The 23,396-nt window shown below is 35.9% G+C and overlaps 1 protein-coding gene and 1 pseudogene across 3 annotated transcripts in view; both read right to left on the bottom strand.

Annotated features, from left to right (window-relative positions):
- Nucleotides 1–509: 509 nt before the first annotated feature.
- On the bottom strand, nt 510–1,436 carry LOC105489158 (transcriptional coactivator YAP1 pseudogene; annotated as a pseudogene).
- Nucleotides 1,437–13,405: 11,969 nt separating this feature from the next.
- The window catches only part of LOC105488989 (syntaxin binding protein 5), a 196,167-nt gene continuing 186,176 nt past the window's right edge, over nt 13,406–23,396 (bottom strand). For 2 of the 3 annotated variants that reach the window (XM_011753536.3, XM_011753538.3), the window contains one exon: nt 13,406–23,183. In XM_011753536.3, coding sequence (XP_011751838.1) covers nt 23,142–23,183 — 42 coding nt within the window. In that variant the 3' untranslated portion in view covers nt 13,406–23,141. The remainder of the gene's footprint in view (nt 23,184–23,396) is intronic. The other variant, XR_011623431.1, reaches the window with a different exon arrangement.

The following is a 23,396-nucleotide window of genomic DNA, read 5'->3' as shown; positions in this document are numbered from 1 at the left end:
AAGGTCACTTTTCACCACAGAAGTAGGAGCAAGTCTTATAAGTAAGAACAATCTTGAAGGCAATATTTTAATCTAGTCTTTAATGTGTTCATTACAAATGAGAACTACAAACTAGAATTTACTTCCAAAACTAAGGCAAAGGCAAACTTCCAAAGCTAAATAAAGGTAAACCACTATAAAGCTTATTTCTGTCATGGACATTATGAACCTACTCAGTGATTTCCAACCAAGACATAAAAATTAGTCCAAGGGAGAAAATAAAAGCTATTTCTGGTTTGCTCCTTTCCAATTCATCAGATAATACCTATCATATGCCCAGAGGGCGTGGAGCACTTCCCTAGGTACTATCCATAGTAATAGCTCCTTCTAGAACACTGAACTACTTCAAACGTCTGTGGATTTCCCCAACCAGATTTAAACTACCAGTGAAATATAAACTACTCGTCATGTATTCTAAATGCATACAAAGCGCTACTATTTTAAAAATTAACTGGAAAGCAGGGAAACCTAAAAAAAGGATACATTCTGCTACCACATTCTTATAGAAGTTATGTTTGTGTGTGTGTATGTATATAAAATAGAGAGCAGATAATCAAGATTTAAATAAGGTGATAAAATATTGGAAATGAAGATTTTACCAAAACAACTACAATAACTGTCCCAAGCTACAACTATGAACAGATTCACTAATATGGTCATTTGCCTAGGTTCCAACAAAACCACGTCATTAAGGACATCAGAACTCAAAGCTTCCTGCAGACTTGGCATCATCTCCTCTCCTTCTATGTTCACTCCATCTCCTTCCAGTGTTTCTTGGTCCACTTTTGTCCCAGGAATGGCTTCCAGGTAGTCGGGGAAACAGTCCTGCTGTGAGGGCAAGGTGCTTTGGTTGATAGTATCACCTGTATCCATCTCATGAACGCTGTTCAGGATGTCATCTGTGGTGCGAGGGACACTAGCTGCCCATGCTTAGTCCACTGTCTGTACACTCATCTCGAGAGTGATAAGTGCCACTGTTAAGGAAAGGATGTGAGCTATTGGTCATCATTTTTCTCATCCTGAGACATCTCTGGTGAAGACACTGGATTTTGAGGCCCACCGTCCTGCTCCAGTGTTGGTAACTGGCTACGCAGTGCTAACTTCTGCCAAAGCAGTTCCTGCTGTTTCAGCCAAAGCCTCTCCTCCATCTGCAGTTGCTGCATCTGTTGCTGCTGGTTGGAGTTGCTGCCACCATGACACCTCCCTGTGGGCTCTGGGGAACCAGGGGTGGTGGCTGTTTTGCTGGAGCACTCTGATTCTCCGGTTCCTAGCAAAATGAGGGTCAAGCCTTGGGTGGTCTTGTTCTTGTGGTTTATACAGTAAATTTCTCCATCCTGAGTCATGACTTTTTCCTCCCCGTTTTGTTGATCTTTTGTATTTTTTTGTTTCAATTTCATTCATTTCTGATCTGATCTCTATTATTTCTTTATTTCTACTAACTTTAGGTTTTGTTTTCTCTTGCTTTTCCAGTTCTTTAAGATGTATCATTAGGTTGTTTATTTGAAGTTTTTCTTCTTTTTTGATTTAGGCACATGCCACCATGCATGGCTAATTTTTTTGTATTTTTTAGTAGAGACAGGGTTTCACTATGGTTCAGGTTAGTCTCGAACTCCTGGCCTCAAGTGATCTGCCCACCTCGCCCTCCCAAATTGCTAGGATTACAGGCATGAACCACCATGTCTGGCCTACATTTATTTTTTAAATCCATTCTCCTGATCTCTGCCTTTTGAATGCAGTGTTTAGTTCATTTTTATTCACATAATTACTGATATTTAGCTGAAATTCCCTATTTGTTCATGCATACCTTCTGTTTTTTTCCCAAAGCCTTTACAATATCAATAATAGTATTTTAAATTCCTTGTCGGATAGTTTTAACATGTGGATCCCATTGTAGTCTGGTTCTATTGATATTTTTTTTCTTGAGAAAGGGCTTTTTTTTAAGGAAGCAGATTTAACAATTGTAAACATAGATCCATCCAACAGTGGAGCACCCACATAAATAAAGCAAATATTATTGGAGGTAAAGAGACAGATGGGCCTTAGTACAATAATAGCTGGGAACTTCAACATCCCACTTTTAGCATTGGACAGATCACACAGACAGAACGTCAACAAAGAAACATTGGACTTAATCTGCACCAGAGAGCAAATGGATCTAATGGATATTTACAGAACATGTCATACAAAAGCTACAGAATATACATTCTTCTGAGCACATGGATCATTCTCAAGGATAGATCATATATTAAGACACAAAACCGGCCTTAAAACATTTAAAAAATTGAAATAATATCAGACATCTTCTCTGACCACAATGGAATAAAACTAGAAATTAATAACAAGACGAATTTTGGAGACTATACAAACACATGGAAATTAAACAATATGCTCCTGAATGACTACTGAGTCAATAAAGAGATTAAGAAGAAAATTGAAAAATGTCATGAAACAAATTATAATGGAAACACAACATACCAAAACCTATGGGATTCAGTAAAAGCAGTATGAAGAGGGTAGTTTATAGCTATAAGTGCCTAAATAAAAAAAGAAGAAAAACTTCAAATAAACAACCTAATGATACATCTTAAAGAACTGGAAAAGCAAGAGAAAACAAAACCTAAAGTTAGCAGAAATAAAGAAATAATAGAGATCAGATCAGAAATGAATGAAATTGAAACAAAAAAATACAAAAGATCAACAAAACAGTCGTTTATTGAAAAGATACACTAAAATGGACAAATCTTTAGCCAGAGTAACAAAGAAAAAAAGAGAGGAGACCCAAATAAATAAAACTAGAGACGAAAAAAAGGAGTCATTACAATGGATGATGCAGAAATTCAAAGGGTCATTAGAGTCTACCATGAGCAAGTACATGCTAATAAATTGGAAAACCTAGAAGGCATACATAAATTCCTAGATACACACAGTCTACAAAGATTGAACCATGAAGAAATTGAAAACCTGAACATACCAATAACAAGCAACAAGATCAAAACTGTAATAAAAAGACTCCCATCAAAGAAAAGCCCTGGACCCAATGGCTTCACTGCTGAATTTTACCAAGCATTTAAAGAAGTACTAATACCAATCCTATTTAAGGTATTCTGAAAAATAGAGGAGGAGGCAATACTTCCAAACACATTCTACGAGGCTAGTATTACCCTTATGCCATAACCAGACAAAGACACATCCAAAATAAATAAATAAGCTACAGGCCAATATCTCTGATGAATATTGATATAAAAATTCTCAATGAAATACTAGGAAACCCAATTCAACAATATGTTAGACAAATTATTTATCATGACAAAGTGAGATTTACCTCTGGTATGCAAGGATATTCAAAATATGTAAATCAATCAACATGATACAACATATCATCATAATGAAGGATAAAAATCATATGATCATTTTAATTGATGCTGAAAAACTATTTGATAAAATTCAACATCCCTTCATGTTAAAAGAAAACTGAAGATAGAAAGAACATAACTCAATACAATAAAAGCCATATATGACAGGCCCACAGCTAGTATCGAACTGAATGGGGTCTGTAAGATTCAGTAAAAAACAAGGATGCCCACTTTCACCACTGTCATTCAACATAGTACTAGAAATCCTAGCTAGGGCAATCAGACAAGTGAAAGAAATAAGAAGTATCCAAATTGGAAAGGAAGAAGTCAAATTATCCTTGGTTGCAGATGATATTATCTTGTATTTGGAAAATCCTAAAAACTCCACCAAAACACTATTGTAACTGATAAATTCAGTAAAGTTGCAGAATACAAGATCAATGTACAAAAATTAGTAGCATTTGTACATGCCAAGGTAAGCAATTTGAAAAAGAAATCAAGAAAGTAATCCCATTTACAATTGTAACAAATAATAGTAAATACCTGAGAATGAACCAAGGAAGTGAAAGAGCTCTACAAACTATAAAACACTGATGAAAGAAATTGATGAGGACACCAAAAATGGAAAGATATTCCATGTTCATGGATTTGAAGAATCAATATGTTAAAATGTCCATACTACCCCAAAGTAATCTCTATTCAATGCAACCCCGATCAAAATCCCTATTATATTCTTCACAAAAATAGAGAAATACAGTCCTAAAATTTGTATGGAACCACAAAAGATCCAGAATAGACAAGCTATCTTAAGCAAAAAGAAAAAAACTGGAGGCGTCATATTACTTGACTTCAAATTATACTATAGAGATATAGTCATCAAAATAGCAAGGTACTGGCATGAAAGCAGACACATAGAACAGTGGAACAGAAGAGAGAATCCAGACACAAATATATATATATATATATATATATATATATATGGAGAGAACAGTCCCTTCAATAAATGGTACTGGGAAAACTGGATATCCATAGGCAGAAGAGTGAAACTATACCCCTGATTCTTGCTGTATATAAAAATAAAAATGGATTGAAGACTTAAATATGTGTCCACATACTATGACACTACTAAAATAAAACATCGAGGAAACTCTTTAGTTTCTCTTTTTGTTTTAGTTTTTGTGCTTTTTTCCCGCAAAAAGCACAGGCAGCCAAAGCAAAAATGAACCAATAGGATCTCATCAAGTTAAAAAGCTTCTGCACAGCAAAGGAAACAAACAACAAAGTGGAGACAGAATGGGAGAAAATGTTTGCAAACCACCCATCTGACAAGGGATTAATAACCAGAATATATAAAGAGCTCAAACAATTCTCTAGGAAAAAATATCTAATAATCTGATAAAAGCATGGGCAAAATATCTGAATAGACATTTCTCAAAAGAAGACATACAAATAGCTAATAGGTATATGAAAACATGCTCAACATCACTGATAATCAGATAAATACAAATAAAAACTACAATAAGATATCATCACATCCCAGTTAAAATGGCTGTTATCCTAAAAAAGAGCTACCATACAATCCAGCAATTCCACTGCCAAATAAATAACTAAAAAAAAAAAAAAAAGGAAATCAGTATATCAAAGAGATATCTGCACTTCCATATTTATTGCAGTACTACTCACAATAACCAAGATTTGGGAGCAACCTAAATGTTCATCAATAGATGAATGGATAAAGTAACTGTGGTACATATATACAATGGAGTGCTAGTCAGCCATAAAAAAGAATGAGATCGTGTCACATGTAATGAAACAGATGGAACTGGAGGACATTACGTTAAGTGAAATAAGCTGAGGACAGAAAGATAAATTTCACATGTTTTTACTAATTTATGGGGGCTAAATTTTAAAACAATTGAACTCATGGAGACAGATAGTATGATGACAGAATGATGCTTACCAGAGGCTGGGACGTTGTATTAGTTCATTCTCACACTGCTGTAAAGATACTACCTGAAACTGGGTAATTTATAAACAAAAGAGGTGATATGGTTTGGTAGTGTCCTCACCCAAAATCTCATCTTAAATTGTAGTCCCCATAATCCCCATGTGTCACGGTAGAGACCAGGTGAAGGTAATTGGATGATGGGGGCGGTTTCCCCCATGCTGCTCTTTTGGTAGTGAGTTATCATGAAATCTGATGGTTTCATAAGTGTTTGGTAGTTTCCTCTGCATTCATTCTCCTTCCTGCCATCTAGTGAAGAAGGTGCCTTGCTTCCCCTTTGCCTCCTGCCATAACCTGAAGCTTTTTGAGGCCTCCACAAGCATGCAAAACTGTGGGTCAATTACACCTCTTCCCTTTATAAATTTTCCAGTCTCAGTGTGAGAACTAACTAATATAGTAAATTGGTACCACGGTAGTGGGGCACTGTATAAGGATACCCAAAATGTGGAAGTGATTTTGGAACTGGGTAAAAGGCAGACATTAACACAGTATTGAGGGCTCAGAAGAAGACAGGGAGATGTAGGAAAGTTTGAAACTTCCTAGAGACTTGTTGAATGGTTTTGACCAAAATGCTGAGAGTGATATGGACAATGAAGTCCAGGCTGAGCTGATCTCAGATGGAGATGAGGAACTTCTTGGGAACTGGAGCAAAGATGACTCTTGCTGCGCTTCAACAAAGAGACTGGTGACATTTTGCCCCTGTGCTAGAGATCTGTGGAACTTTGAATTTGAGAGAGATGATTTAGGGTATCTGGAAGAAGAAATTTCTAAGAAGCAAAGCCTTTGAGAGGTGACCTGGGTGATCTTAAAAGCATTCAGTTTTATGGATTCACAAAGAGATAGCTTGGAATTGGAACTTATGTATAACAGAGAAGCAGAGCATAAAAGTTTCAAACATTTCAGCCTAATGATTTAAAAGTAAAACCCATTTTCTGGGGAGAAATTCAAGACAGCTGCAGAAATTTGCATCAGTAACGAGGAGCCAAAATGTTAGTCACCAAGACAATGGGGAAAATGTCTCCAGGGCATGTCAGAGGTCTTCATAGCAGCCTGTCTCATCACAGGCCCAGAGGCCTAGGAGGAATAAATGGTTTCCTGGGCTGAGCCCAGGGCCTTTCTACTTTGTGCAGTCTTGGAACTTGGTGCCCTACTACTCAGCTGTGATTAAAAGGGGCCAACATACAGCTCAGGCCATTGCTTCAGTGGATGCAAGTGCTCCAAGCCTTGGCAGCTCACATGTGGTGTTGAACCTGCATGTGCACACGGTCAAGAATTGAGGTTTGGGAACCTCTGCCTAGATTTCAGAGGATGTATGGAAATGCCTGGGCATCCAGGCATATGTCTGCTGCAGGGGCAGCAGAATGCCCCCACACAGAGTTCCCACTGGGGCACTGCCTAGTGGAGCTAGAGGGCCATCATTCTCCAGACCCTAGAATGGTAGATCAACAGACAACTTGCACTGTGCACCTGGAAAAGCTGCAGGTACTCAGTGCCAGTCTGTGAAAGCAGCTGGAAGGAGAAGGTACCCTGCAAAGCAACAGGGCCAGAGCTGCCCAAGACCATGGGAATCCACCTCTTACATCAGTGTGCCTTGGATGTGAGATATGGAGTCAAAGGAGACTATTTCGGGACTTTAAGATTTAATGAATACCCTGCCTGGGTTTGGACTTGCATGGAGCCTGTGGCCCCTTTGTTTTGTCCAGTTTCTTTCATTTGGAATGGGAGCATTTACCCAATGCCTGTACCCCATTGTATCTTGGAAGTAACTAACTTGTTTTGATTTTAAAGACTCAGAGGTGGAAGGGACTTGCCTTGTCTCAGATAAGACTTTGGACTTGGACTTTTGAGTTAATGCTGGAATGAGTTAAGACTTTGAAGGACTGTTGAGAAGATATGATTGGTTTTAAAATGTGAAAAGGACATGAGATTCGGGAAGGGCCAGGGTGGGATGATATGGTTTGGCTCTGTGTCCCCACCCAAATCTCATCTTGACCTGTAATCCCCATGTGTTGAGGGAGAGACCTGGTGTAAGTTGATTGGATCATGCAGCAGTTTCCTGCATGCTGTTCTCATGATAGTGAGTTTTCACAAGATCTGATGGCTTAAAATTGGCACTTCCTTCTTCACTTGCTCTCTCCTGCTGCCATATAAGACATGCCTTGCTTCACCTTTGCCTTCCATAATGATTCTAAGTTTCCTGAGGCCTCTCCAGCCATGTAGAATTGCGAGTCAATTAAACCTCTTTTGTTTATAAATTACCCAGTCTCAGGTAGTTTTTTGTTTTTTTTTTTTTTTTTTTGGTCTGAGATAGAATCTCGCTTTGTCATCCAGGCTGGAGTGCAGTGGCAAGATATTGGTTCACTGCAAACTTTGCCTCCTGGGTTCAAGCAATTCTCCTGCCTCAGCCTCCTGAGTAGCTGGGATTACAGGCATACACCACCATGCCTAGCTAATTTTTGTATTTTTAGTAGAGACAAGGTTTCACCACATTGGCCAGGCTGGTCTCGAACTCCTGACCTCAGGTGATTTGCCTGCCTCGGCCCCCCAAAATGCTGGGATTACAGGCATGAGCCGCCATGCCCAGCCTCAGGTAGTATCTTTATAACAGTGTGAAAATGGACTGATACAGAGAGTTTTAAAGGTTTTTTTTAATCAAATGAGAGAATTAAAAATTTATAACTAGAAGACCAATTAGAGTTGTTAATCTAAGCATTTAATTTTATAGATAAAGAAATAAACAGATGCCAGTTTGCCCTGGCTCACTGATTTGCATAGGAATAGGCTTCTATTTATAAAGCACTTTTACATATATTATTTACTTTTTTCTCTCAACAGCCCTATATGAGACATTGTGATTCCTATTCCAAAAATGAGAAAATTAAGGATCATATATCATTTGTGACTTGCCTAAAACTCTAAGCTTGTAAGTCTTATGCTCTTTTCCCCTAACCCTGTTAAACCAGATCAAGTCTCTGGAGATCTGAGTTCATTCAGTAACCAATGATTACCTGTGTGCCTGGCCATCTTCTGAGTTTAGGAATATAGCAGAGCACAATGTAGGCAAAACACTTGCTGTCATGGGACTTCTGTTCTATTGAAAGGGACAGATTAAAAATATAACAGGTGTGTGAAAAAGATAATTTTGATTATGATAAGTGTTTGAAGAAATTGAATAAGGTTCTCTAATAGAAGATGGCCTGATATGGGTAGGCAGAGGGTAAGGTTATTTTACAATCTTAAGTTTAGACACAGAAATCAGAAAAGGCTTCTTTGAGATGATATTTAAACTGAGACCTGAAAGATGCAAAAGAGCCAGCCACGTGAAGTCAGGAAAGTGTTCCTGGTGAAAGAGGACAGCAAATGCAAAATTACTGACAAGGCAATGAGGTCAGCATGGTTGAGGAGTGAGGGGATACTGGGATAAGTAGAGGCCAGGTGTGTAGTCTTGTAGGTCATGGGAATTTTGGATTTTACTCTAAGTAATTCTGATCTTACGTCTGCTACTACGTGCCTCTGTGAATCTGGGCACATTGCTCTCGGGCTTCTTTGACATCAATTTTTTTTTTTTCAAATTTGAATCTTGAAATTGTATGCTTACATGATTGTTGAGTGAATTTGTTCCTCTTCCCTCTGTTGTAATGATACCTGACCTACATTTTAAGATTTTAGTTTAGTACCAATTACGATAATAAATAAAGGGCTCAATCTTACATGTGCAAAGCATAACTTTGTTAGGAAGCTAACTAGATTTTTAGACACTGAAGATTACGAAAAATTCTTCTACTCAGCCAAAGTTACCTTATATTATGAGCTCCACCCTCACCCCAACCCAACAAACATAAATGTTTAGTCCCTTGGAAATTTTTGGCTTGTTAAAGACAAGATAGAGCTATTTATTATATAGCTTTAACCCAGGACATAGTACCCAATTCTTATTAGTTTACTCTACTGCAGTTTCTACTTTTCTTTACATCATAATTTCAAACCAGGATCCCAGGTCTTTCCTGGTGATACTAGTTCATGGACTAATGAGGAAAAAAGACAACGAGAGAAAAAAAGACTAAAATGATTATCTTCTGGATTTTATTATTGTTGTTTCTCATCTTAAAGCTGAATTTAAATATTCCCCTTTGAGAAATTAAATAATAATCATGAAACAGAATGAGAACCTGATAGCTTATTTCAAACCATCCTATCGCTTGACTTGGCAATGTCAAGTTCTTGCCTTTGACTCCTGTTTTTGACTGTGTCTTCTTAACTATCTGAGGAACCTTATTTAAACAGCATATTAAATGTAGATACAGAGTACAGAATATCAAGTGTTACAGATTAACAATAAACTTTCAGATACAGTCAAGCTGTCAAAACTGTCAGAACTATGAAAGCCTTCAAATAGAATATTAGTCCATTTAAAATAAAAGGCAATTTTGTATTTATAGATGCATTCCAAAAGAAACGTCAGCAGCTACTGAACATTTAGGACAGAAATACAGATATATTAATGTGTGTGTAGGTACATATGGCTTATGCACGTGTGCAAATATGTAAAAATATTATCAACCAATATTAATGAACACCTTCGAATTGACAGGTATTAGGCCAGATACTGGAGCTACAAAGATGGACAAACAGCCTTTCTCAAAGAACTCATAATCTAGAGAGGAGATGTATTCATGAACAACAAGCTAGACCACATTGTGATAAGGACTTATCTAATGGTGTGGAGAAGTGGGGTAGCAGAGAGGAGAGAGCAATTAATCCTGGGGCATGGGAGATCTTCAAGAGAACAAAGTGACATTGCAGCTTGATCATAAAGGGTTACTGGAATTTTTCCAGGCTAAGAAGGAAATGAAGGATATTCCAGGCATGAACAAAAGCACAGAGAATTGACAGCACATATTGTTTAGGGGAAGAGCAAATTGTGGGAAATTAGCTTAGAATGGGGGTATGATACCCAAATAACGGAGTATGGAAGGTAGAATGTTAAGGAGACATCTCGCCAGATTAAAGCACTGAACTTCACTAGAGTCATTGGAGGAGCCTTTGAAAAGTGTTGATAGGAAACGGCCTAATTGGAGCTGGGGTAGAACATATTGGAGAAGGAGGAGACTGAACAGGCAGACGCATCAGGAGTATGATCAGTAATTCAGGCTGAAGATGCAGCAGCAGAGGCAGGCCCTGAGCAGCAGGGAAAAAAAGGGAAAGTTGAGAGCCACAAATGAGGTAAAAAGGACCCACTGGTGACTGATTAGATGTGCATATGGAGGAAGGGAGAATGTGTGCTGAATAAATATTTATGGTGGGATAATATTTTATGTTTTAAATGATTTATTTCCTCATCCCACATACAAAATACCTTGTTTTCCCTTGCTCAGTTAGCTAGGGCACTGCCTCCTCTTTGTCCTGAGTTAGAGCTATTGATGAAGAACCAAACAGAAAGAAAAATGTCACTGTCACTGATATAAGTTCCAGAACAGGGTCTCAGTCACTTTTCTATTTCCAATATTTAAAATAGAGTCTGACACATCCTGGGGTCCAATAAATGTTTGTTGAATAAAAAAAAAAAAAAAAAAAAAAAGCTGGAAATTGAATTTCAAAAGAGAGTTTTGGAGATTATGGTATAGACAATAGCTTTCAGGCAAAAAGAGTTTTTGAGTAAATGGCAGCCTGGTTTAAACATCAAGAGCTGAGGTTCTGGCCTAAACCAGAGGCATACAGATAATTATATCATGCTATGCAGATGATAATAATCTCACAGGCTTGGGTAGAGTGTGGACAGAGTTCTGAGCTGGACCCCTGGGGTTTAGCTCTAAGGAGGGGAGAGGAACGATGGAACTCTTTGAAGAATTTGAGGATAAGTGGGAGGACTGAGGTTCTACATCCCTCTGGAATACAGAGGCGGTCCCCACAAGAGAGTAGATACCTGGATGGCATGGTTCAGCCCAGGACTGGAGAGGGCTCCCCCAGTGTCTAGTGACCCAGAGGGACACGGAAGAGCATCTTACCTGAGACGCAAGAGACAGCTTAGATCATTAATACATATCTGGGAGCCAGAGTCTAAGGGGAGAGAAGGATGGAACATTTGACATTTGAAAGTCTTCAGGGAGTATTGGGCAATTAAAAATTCAAAAGGAAAAGGGCTATGAGAAGTGTTTTGGGGGCTTCGAGTTGGGTTCCTTTTAGAATCTTTTGAGAGTCAATAAAGAATGGAATTCCTTTATAAGTACTTTTCATCTTTTGTATTCTGCTCCCTGAAACAACAAGACCTAACAATAGGACCTACAAACCATCTTGACCAAAGATGCAGCCATGTGAATCCCAGCTTCAGTAGCACAGCATTCAAAAGACCTGTGCCTAGGGAAGCACTTGAGAGGAATTTTTGGAAGTTCTTTCCTCCTCTTCATGGTGGTTGCTCTTGGAATGCATGTGATTACGAGTAGACAGAGGGAGGGAGTCTTATTTTCTAGTACTCCTAATAACAGTAAACATTCATTGAGTGCTGACTACCAGATCACCAATTCCTAGATAGCCATCTTCATAGTTAAAAATCTTAAAAAAATCAGGATATGTCCTTCAAACACAAATTACCAGTGTTTTTGTTTGTTAGTAGTACCAGTAATGGCACATATTACTCTCAGTGGCATCTTAGTTTAATGAAATGCTGTATGCATCAGATACTATCCTGAGCATTTGACATGTACTATATTAACTTCATAATCACTGCCATTTAACAGATAGGAAACTGAGGCATGGAGAATTTTCATAGCCTGCTCAAGGCCATGCATATCAGGCAGTAGGCAGTTAAAGAAATCTTGCTTCAGAGCCCATGCTCACGTTCCTATACTCCGCTGTCTCAGGCTGGAGAGCCCAGGGTGCCCTGACAGAGAGGCCTCTCTGCTGATTTACGTGACTCACATTCTTACATGGAGTCTGTCAAACAATCTCAAAGTTGGCACTGTTTCTATTATTTAATATTTGAGGGAAATATATATATATATATTTTTTAAAAAAAGCTTAAGTAACTTAAAGTCACACTATTGGTAAGCAGCATTGGCCTGACTGCAAAGTCTCTTTTTTACTTGCTTAATAAAAACAGTCTTTGAGAGGCAATCTGCTCTATAAAAGAACAGGAAGGTAACACTCTAAGATAATTTTTATATTTAGATATTTTACAAAGAACCTGTGAAAATGTTAACTATGCTATGACTAAACCTCCAAAAGTATTTACTGTCTATATGAGATAGAAAAAAATGAGCATTTATGAATTTAAATATTGACATGGTTAGGCTTTGTGTCCCCATCCAAATCTCATCTTGAATTGTAATCCCCCTAATCCTCATAGTCCCCAGGTGCCAAGGGAGAGATCAGGTGGAGGTAACTGAATCATGGGGACAGTTTCCCCCATGCTTTTCTCATGATAGTGAGTTGTCACAAGATCTGATGGTTTTATAAGGAGCTCTTCCCCCACCGTTCACTCTGCACTTCTCCTTCCTACCATCTTGTGAAGAAAGTGCCTTGCTTCCTTTTCACCTTCCACCATGATTGTAAGTTTCCTGAGGCCTCCCTAGCCATGCTGAACTTGAGTCAATTAAACTTGTTTCCTTTCTAAATTACCCAGTCTCGGGCAGTTCTTTATAGTATGAAAACAGACAAATATAAATATATTTGTTTAAAAAGCACATTTCCAGGTAGTGGGATTTGGTTACAGTTCTGTTTTGAAAGGTAACCAGAGTAATTTCAGTAAGATCTTGTATCCTGATGATAGTTGGCAATAAATGCATCCTGAGTTGGTTCCCTGGAGTAAACACACAACAAAGCAAAAATTCAGTTGAAACCAAAGGTGCCTATGAAATTCACATTTTGATCTTTATTTTATTAAAGATAATGTATCAATTTTTATCCTGATTATAGCAGTAATAATATTGATTTGCTGATCCTGTTATAAGACTTGCTATTTGTTCTTCTTTATTCAAATATATCTGATTCACAGAGCTTCTAAAGGACTAAGTTTTGGTGTGTTTTTTTTTTTTTTTTTTGAGACGGAGTCTCCCTCTGTCGCCCAGACTGGAGTGCAGTGGCCGGATCTCGGCTCACTGCAAGCTCCGCCTCCCAGATTCACGCCATTCTCCTGCCTCAGCCTCCCGAGTAGCTGGGACTACAGGTGCCCGCCACCGCGCCCGGTTAATTTTTTAGTAGAGACGGGGTTTCACCGTGTTCGCCAGGATAGTCTCCATCTCCTGACCTCGTGATCTGCCCGTCTCGGCCTCCCAAAGTGCTGGGATTACAGGCTTGAGCCACCGTGCCCAGCCAGGACTAAGATTTTTAAGGTCATAAAGCTTTGAGTATTTTAATTCTGTTTTTCTAATAATTTTCAGACGTTATTACATTCCCTCCAGTGGCTGAGGTAGGTAAGGCTAATATTTAGATCACGGTTTTATAAATAACAAAACTCAGGCAAATAGAGGTTAACTTGGAAAAGGTCATTAGTATTGCTGGTAAACTTAGGGACAGATTTCTGGTCTTCATACTCAGACAGATGTGCTTGGCATTTGAAATGAGCTCTATATAAATGCCCACTTTTAATGTACTTAAATAAAATACTAGGCAAGTGGACTTGTTTAATAATTAACCAATCATCACAGATTGAGTTTTGGTTATCAGAAAAAGTGAAAGTTTCTAATACTAACGTTACATAATAGATGTTTATAATCTGTAAGAATCTATATAATCTTCATAGAATGAATTCATTGCTCTATTTGTCAAGATAAGTTTTTGTTAGGAGAAACATACCATATATTGATTAGTATGTTTCAGGCACAAATTTATAAAGATATGTCTTGGCTAATTCACTCTGACTGGTTCAAAAACAGCTTAAATGAGAAAGTGAATATAGATTTATAAGAGGAATTAATGTAAACTGCTCTAAAATTCCAAACTAGAATTTCAGTAGTCTATACTTCTATACTTTCATGTATATATTATGGCATAACATTTATAAACATATTTGTGACAGTCCCACTGCATGGGAACACATTTGAAAACGGATGGGTCCTAGTGCAGGTCCTACTCTCTGGCCCAAGCGTTCAAATGTCAGAGGGTGTGAGGGGCAAAATGAGGCTACAATAGGAGTGAGGTTAGGAGGGGATACCCACTTGGGAATGTTTTAGAAATATGTGGGACTTGTCTTTGTTTTCTCATGTGTAACCTCGGCATTTGCATATTGAAATTCGTTTTTAAAAATTATAAATTGCTTTCATTTTATTATCTCTGGCACATTAGTTCAGACACTATGTTGATTTTTAAAAATTGAATGTATAGGCAAGCATATTATCTATAATTTCATTACCAGATAGTAACGCAGACATCTAAACCATCTTGGATACAGAAAAGACACTGCTTCTAGGGCATTGCTCTACATCAGGGTTCTCAGTAAGTGTGGCTTGCAGACTGGCACCTTCGGCATCAGCTGGGAACTTGTTAAGATACCAATCCTCGGGCCCCACTCCAGGCTTACTGAATCAGAAACTCTGGGGGTGTGATCCAGCAATGTGTTTTCACAAAAGTTGTGTATCCAGGAGATTCAGATGCTCGAGTTGGAGAACCACTGCTTAGACTAATGGTATCTGCAGTCACATTGTTATTAAAGGAACATGGAGGTTTTCACTTTCTGAAATGTGGTCTTCTAACTTTTGTACTCATGCAATGCTGTAATTTCTGGGCATCTTTGATCTTGAAAGCTAAAACACCTGGCTGCATGTGGTGGTCTATGCCTGTGATTCCAGCACTCTGGGAAGTCAAGGGAGGAGGATCGCTTGACCCCAGGGGTTCAAGACCAGACTGGAAAACATAGTGAGACCCTGTCACTACAAAAAAATAAAGATAAAGAACTTAACTGGACGTGGTGAGGCACACTTGTAGTCCAAACTACTTGGGAGGTTGAGGCTGGAGGATTGCTTGAACCCAGGAGTTCAAGGCTGCAGTGAGCCACGATTGTGCCACTGCACACCTGCCTGGGTGAGAGTGAGACAATGTCTCAAAAAATAAAAAAGCAAGCTGGATAAACACCCTAGTGAGGCAGCAGTGTGTTCTATCCCAACACACTCCTCCAGTGCTCTTATGAGTTACAATTCTCAGCCTCAGCACAGTATTTCTTCTACATACTAATGTGTTTTGCTTTATCTGCTGATATTTTGAGTGTCTGGAGGTAACAAAGAGTAGGGATGGCATTATTGTATCTATAAACATTATTCACAAATCTACCCAGTATTTAGGAGGGGCAATGGGAAACAGAGGGATTGTATTATTTCCCTGTTAAACGGGCAAAGAAAAGTGCTCAGCTAAAATAAAACATACTAAAGAGTAAAGAGAATTGGGGTGAGAGGCATGGGGGGCAGGAACAGAACTGAAATGGAAGCAGCAGAGAGAAGTGTAAAGAAAGGTTGAGAGTTGAACTCAGCCAGGGAGAGATGAACAAAGAGGTCTCTTGTTTGGTGGGACACACACACACACACACACACACACACACACACACACACACACACACTCTCCTTAACTTTAAGTGAAGTCCTCAGACTTCTTTCCTTTCCTACTAACAGAATATTCTATTTTGTTGGAACCTTGTGAAATGCGTATCTTACTTTTATGCTGTTTTTGAAAGCAGTTACTTAAAAAAAGAAGCTATGGGGTTTTTAAAAAATAGTATAAAATCATATAAAATGACTAAAACTCAATGTTAGAATATTTCCATAAGTTTAAAGTTAACAGAATATACATTATTGATATTAAAAAGACAAATTGAATTTGAAAAAAATAGAATGACAGGTAAGTATTTTCTTATTTAAAAGATGTTTTAGTCTAAAAAAAAGCATTTTGAAAGCTTTCCTTAAGGTACCTAACAAAACACTTTTGTACAAAAACTGAAAAAAGCATAAAAACAGGGCAAACATACAATTTTTGAACTAATGGAAGAAAATCAGAATCTTCCTGTAAACTCCTATGAAGGGTTACAATGACACATCAATTTTTATCTAAAGCAGTTGATAGCACTGTACCATTTACACAGGACATACCCAATATAATGTTCTTTAAAAAGGCATGACCAGAGACATGAAGACAATCTTCAGTTTTTAAAATTTTATCACTTTATGCCTCTATTTCCTAGAAAAACACTGAAAAAATTATTATTATTCCATAATAAACCAGATCACTCTACCAAATTATTTACATAACTTTGTAATAACTTAGGAACATATTATCTGTTCCATATCTAAGAATGTTTAATAACTTTCTAGATAAAAAAAGTATCATGAAAATTATCCTTTGGAAACTGTTTTTTTTCCCCTGTAAAATTGTACTGCAAGCACTTCTTGCTAAAGGCTCACACAGTGAGACGAGACTGCCACCATGTGGGATAAGCATGCATCACAATAAAAAATATATATTTCAAAATCAAATAATCCTTCAGTGTAATAAGAGAACTACCACATCTTTTATTCTAAAACACAATAGAAACAGTGGTAAGTACTGTTTGGTCTTCTTTACATTTTTCAAGATTCATTAATGTGATACTCATTTTTGGTACAAGTAGCTGGACACTGACACTCTGTGGAAACCATCCACATCCTTGCTACCCAAAGTATGTTCGAAGACCAGCAGCATCTATATTAGCTTGAAGCTTGTTAGAGATGCAAAATCAGGCCCCACCTCAAATGCACTGAATCAGAATCTGTATTTTAATATGATCCCCAGGTGATTCGTGTACACACTAAAGGCCAAGAAGCATGCAATTAGATTTCATTCCTATTTCTTACTCTCACCCTGTCTCCTTTACTCTCCATCCACCCAACACAGGGGTAGGTGTTTTTCACCAAAAACTCCAGATAGTCAAGAAAAATATAGTTGGTGTTACCTGAGTTATATGATTAGCGTCACTTTCAGTAAATGTGGAAATCTATTTTTTTATCAATTATTTTCTTGGGTTATTAATAGATTAATTCCATAATTCAGAAAAAATTAGAACAAATTTTCCAGGAAAAAGGGCTTGTTTAGTTTCAGGAGAGATTAGAGTATTTTATTTTGCCCAATCAGAGCCCTTCAGCATAAAGAGACATTCATATACATATATATGAACATTTTCCAGAAACATTAATTTATAATACATTTTTTAAAATACCAGCTTAACGGTATTTATTTACAAAAATATTTCATTACCTAATTTTAAACTTTTTGCTGTGATGACAGTTTGTAAAGTACAGGAATGCAAAATAACTACAAAGTGTAACACGTTTTTAGTGTTTGCAATACTGCTTTTCTTTTTAGATGAAACAATACACAGATTTTTTAAACCGTATTTCAAAATGCATATTCCAGCAATTACCTTTGAGATAGTTACTGGGACTGAGCAAGATTAAATAAAAAGTGCAGCAACTGAAAAACACCTGCAAGTTACAGTTTAAGGTATACACAAGCTAGAGCTCTATACCAAGCATGCTTGCCCCTGAAGTGGACAATGTTAGAAAAACTTAATCTTGCTCTTTTTCATATTGTCTTTTGGTAATGCATTTACAATGAACCAATAGTATAACTAGAAAGCAAAAGTGTTTTTCTGGTTCTAACTATCATGTGGAACAGAGGTCACACCTAACGTATCACGGTACTATTTATTTACAAAAAAAAAAAAAGTTAAAAAAATTAAAACATGATTTACCCTCTTTGCATTGCTTTCCATTGCTATGTTGATTCTATTTTCAACTCCTTACAATGTCTTCAGTTGAAGCAAAGTTTAGACAACACAAAACAAATTGCAAAAGTTAAAAAAAAACCTACCAAATAAACAGGATTCCATTGCCATTAACCTATATCCATTTGAAATGCCTGAGTCAAACAACCTACAATAAATACTGGTTTATTTACATGACATACACTATAAAATTTTAAACGATAAGTCTCATTGTAAAATACTGGCAAAACTGACATTCATGATTTTCCTGATGTAAAGAATAAAATAAAGAGACCACTTACATGTAGCCCTGGACTACTGTACTGAATTTGTAAATGAATTGTGCCTATATTGTTAAAATTAATTTGTATTAGTAACTGAAGAAAGCAATGTTATAACCCTGGTAATTGGGAAGTTATTAAAATCATTTAATTCATCTGAGAAAGGTAAGCCAGTTTCCCCTTTTTTTCTTTTTTTTTTTTTGGTTATTTTTGATTGCAACAACTGTTTTCTGTCTACAGAACCTTTTTTAAAACTTCGGAGGCAGTAGTAAAATCATTAATATTCACAAGAAAAATAATCCCCATAGCACTTTACAAGAAATTGATCAGAGTGATGAAAAGTGCAATTAACAAAAGCTGTAAACAGTATCTTCACATTCATTTTCAAATGAAAAGAAAAATCTGTGGGCATACATTTCAATCCAAGAGAACAAATACCCTAAAAGGGAAAAGAAAAAAAAAAAAGGACATTTAAGATATAGGAGTGCTTTTTTATCCCCCAAAGTAAATACAGATTAAAAAGTCTAAGAATGTTGATCAAGTATCAAACTGATAAGGAACAAATTCTATAAACTACAAAATAAAAACCTTCATTGACAAAAATACATAAACTCTGTTTTCATTTTTGGAAATTTATTTTTAAAAAAGGTAGAAGAAAATACCTGGAAAACTATTTTAAATATATATATATATATATCTCTATATTTTAAAACAATAGTTAAGGTAGGCATCCAACAGCAAGCTGAAGCTATTGAGAGAGATCTTGCAATTATTGTTGTGGGCATTTTCCCCCAAAATAAAATTAATATTTGAAAATGCTCAATAGAGGGTTTTTTAAAGCACAGAAATGATATCTTTCCTGTTCATGTGTGAAGATTTTTAAATGATGTATGATTTTTTTTAAATTAATTGTATCTCGATATGAGATACCAGTATTTCTTATTATAAGCGTAAAACATAACTTTTTGTATGGATAATATACATACTTTTTAAGTACTTTGACTTAAACTTAACAAGTTCACCATTTTTAAAATTAAAGTACATTTATAAAAATTCCATTTTAAAACTAAAAGTATATTTTCTAGCAGTATGTATAAATATAACATGTTACTGTGTGATCTTAAAACAAATCTGAAAGTGTTGCAATAATTTAAGACCAAGAACACTGAAACATACAGCAGATTATTTTACTATTTTTTAAATCTATATAAAACCCTATTAAAGGTTTTAAAACTGATCAGTTTATTTAAGGTACAGCTAGCAGCATATTCATGATTTTGGTATGTTTTATACACATGTATCACTTGGTTTAAACTGAGCAATGTGGATTAAATGATAATAAAAAGTTTTCATTACCTAAAAAAGTGCAGAAAAAATTCAAGTTTAAAGTTCAGTGCTCTTTATTTTGCTGAAACAAACAAAATCCCAAAAGTTAAAGTGTAAAATAAACCTTTGCCACAAAAAATTTACCTTTGGATATAGCTTTTCTAATGTCACATGAGAAATGCCTTAAGCAAAACATATATGGAAGATAGAACTCAGGGTAAAACTTTGAACTCCGTGGTGTCTTCCACAAATTCTTCCTTTCCTCAGCTGTCTCCCCAGCACCCCTGAACCTAAAAGTATGTAACACTTTCAGACTTGTTTAAAACACTCACATATCTACATGAAATAGCTTCAGAGGAACCTACAATTAAGAAGTTCTAAGCCAAAAAAAAAAATTGCTTCGTTCTTTAAACTACTGTACTTAATTAAATTGTAATATACTTACACATAATAACACAGACAAGTAGCAGCATTTTTCACATCCATAAAAAATCAAATGGAGAAGTTAGTAATAGCTCAGTCGAATCTATAACCATTTTTTGGGAAACACTTTGTACAATTGAAATGCAAAGCAAAAGTGTTAAGATGATGCAAAACTTTAAATGGATGTAATGTACAGAATTTGTCAGAATATAAGATTTCAAATAACTTTCTCAGCAAATATATATGGTTTTTAGTTTGAAAACTGAAATGACTGGATATATGGTACATACAGAAAAACCACTTCCTACTTACAAACTACTAATCATGAATACTTCAAGGATTTTACAGTCAAGGACAAATGCAACAAAACAATGAGGATATGGAGAGGGCACATAAACATCTTTCATTTCTCTGATATTTTCTATTTTGACTTTATTTTTTTTTTTGGTCAGTTTTCCTGAAATCGTGGCTTGCTGGTGACTATTACTTTCTTAGTATTTAGAAAGAAAAAAAAATAGAGATGTTACCTCTCAAATTACAATAAATTCCCTGGGTTAGTTATTACTGCAGACTGTCTCTTATCTACAGACGGAATCAAGTATAACTCTAAGAAGCTTATTTCCTACACTCAAACATACTTTAAGCTTTCTAATCCTAACTGAGTCTCCCGTTTGTTGTGCGTAATTTGTAGATTAATTTAAAAATTAAATAACTCAAAACACTGACTTAAGATTTTCTTACAAAATCTTGGAAATCTATGTAAGGTAAATGTATATACTTTTATATTTGAAAATAATTACAAGATTAGTTCATTTTGTATACAACAGGAAAAATGACAGTAAAAATGAAGTTAATATACAAATACATTTGTGTTATATAACACAAAATAACACAGCGAATTAAATAACTGCAGCTAATATGACCTTCCACAGAGATAGGGAACCAATCAGTATATTAATCTACATAATGTTTTTCAACTTCTTCAAATCCATAATTGTTGATTTTATTGATGACATTCACAAAACTGTACCTTTAAAATAGGACCTAACACTTCCTGTGACATGTCATGGAACTATGGCTTTATTGGATGATAACACAAATTAAGCAATTTATAAGCTGCTGAATGTTCAGAGAGCTGACATTAACTAAACAAATATGTTATTCATTGGTACTTTCTATAAATTCAAAAACTTTTGAATAGGGCTTATTTAAAAAATATTTCTTTTGGCTTGATCAATTATCTGTATCACACACATTTAGTCCCTACCAAATGATATTTAAAGTAAACTTTGATGTAAACTTTTGTATCTAGTAGTGTATGGTATAAAATGTAAACATAAAAGCTTTATTAATGAAGAGTAGAGGAAAATATGCATAACAGACTGTATGAAAAAGATGTCTGACATATTCCTTTAATGATCATATGGAGTAGAAAAACAACCATCTTGTTTACTATCAATTTGTGTTCTGATTATCTCTTAATGAAAAAACAAAATAAAGGAATTTTTTATAGAAGACAATATTTAAATTTCATTAACATTAATTTTAATGCTTCCATTTCGCTTCTGCTGGGTTGCTTTAACAACAATCAATAATCATCTTAGATTAGTCTGTATTCTGAGATTGCTTACTTCTAGATCTACTAGGTGGTTTCTTTCCTGTCCATAATGCTAGTCTATGAAACAATCATTCATTGTCCATTGCTGGTCTCGAATTGTATTATATTCCAATACAGAAATAATTTAGTTATCACAGTGTACATATTTTCCTTTCTTTTTGGCTTTTTGAAACCTTGAAAGGATATGTACAGATTTATAGAATATTTATACAGAAAATATTTTGTAGGTCATCAGACTAAACTCTTATATAATTATTGACAACAGATGCTTGTAATTTTCCATGCGATAGCATGTGCACTAAGATTTAATTGGCTCATCACCTGAGTGTATTGGAACAGTTAGCAAATAAAGGGCATTTTAAAAAGGGAGCTGAGCATTTTACTGAAATAATGAAAGGTTTTTTTTTTAAGCAATTTTAATTAAAGAATGCAAAGGTACATTTGGTTAAACATTTTATAAAAATTCAAGCAAAATTAAAAACATAGCCAATTTCAACATTTCTACAAATTTAACCAGTGTTATTTTGGTCAAATCCACCTTTAGCTGAATTAATGAGAACAAGGACAAGGGACATTGAAGTATTCTCCTCACCACAATGGAGGTTTTTCTCACTTTCCACACTGCATAGCCACTACATGGAAACTCCCAGAATGATGAGCAATTCGGTCATGCTCTACACTTTTCTTTTCAATGAAAAGTGATGTATCTTCTTGTTTTGCTTTTGACAAAATATGAACTAAATACAAGTCTATAATAACAAGAATCCAAGAGTAGCTCATACACAAGTCAACTATGTGTATGTTTTTACTATTTAAAGCCCACCATTCAGCTTACTTGTCTAAAGAGATGGTAACAGTTTGTTTCTTTTTCATTAATGATACTGATGACCAGTCAGTGTTAAGAGAGGGAAAGTCCAAGACAGCTGCTTATAATCCAGTCCAATGACACATATATAACTATTTCAGCTTCAAGACTTCTGACTTATTGCCTCTGCCCCAAACAGGTCAAACACTGACGGCAGATAAAATGGCACAAACCCTTTTGGCATATGAAAGTTTAATACAGGAATGATCCAGGATTAGTCCCTGCACCAGGTCTCCTCAGAATCCCCCTTGGTTTCTTCATCTGTCACGTGTGACCTGTTTAATTCCCAAATTGTCAACTCATAACTGGCACACATCATATACTCCATTTCGAGTGCGTGTGAACACTCCTCAGTTAAAGCCACATGACTGAGGTAAAACAGTGCATGATTGTGCTAGGAAAGAACAGTATTCAGTGATGAACATCCCTTTAAAGTTAACTTTTTTAAATAATGTAATAAAAATGAAAACTTTTTTCCTTCTGGCTGAAGTTGGACTTATTGGATTCTGGTTGTCAGAACTGGTACCACTTCTTATCTTTGTATTTCAACATAATCTAAAGGGGAAAAAAAATAAGAAAAACATGTTTTTAAAGTGCCAGAACAATAACCTTTGTAAGTTATAAGTGATTTCTGTATTTTTCCAAAACATTATGTCATTCTGCAATATTCTGTAGTGCTACTATATTGCTTACTTGAAATCAACTTACTGAAAGCAGTAAGAACTATTCTGTTTAGAGGAAAAAATACGATATCCGTTAAGAACTAGC

Source organism: Macaca nemestrina, chromosome 5 (genome assembly GCF_043159975.1).
Source record: "Macaca nemestrina isolate mMacNem1 chromosome 5, mMacNem.hap1, whole genome shotgun sequence".
Taxonomy (NCBI): domain Eukaryota; kingdom Metazoa; phylum Chordata; class Mammalia; order Primates; family Cercopithecidae; genus Macaca; species Macaca nemestrina.
Note: the sequence above shows the minus strand (reverse complement) of the source record. Positions and strands in the feature narration are given on the sequence as shown.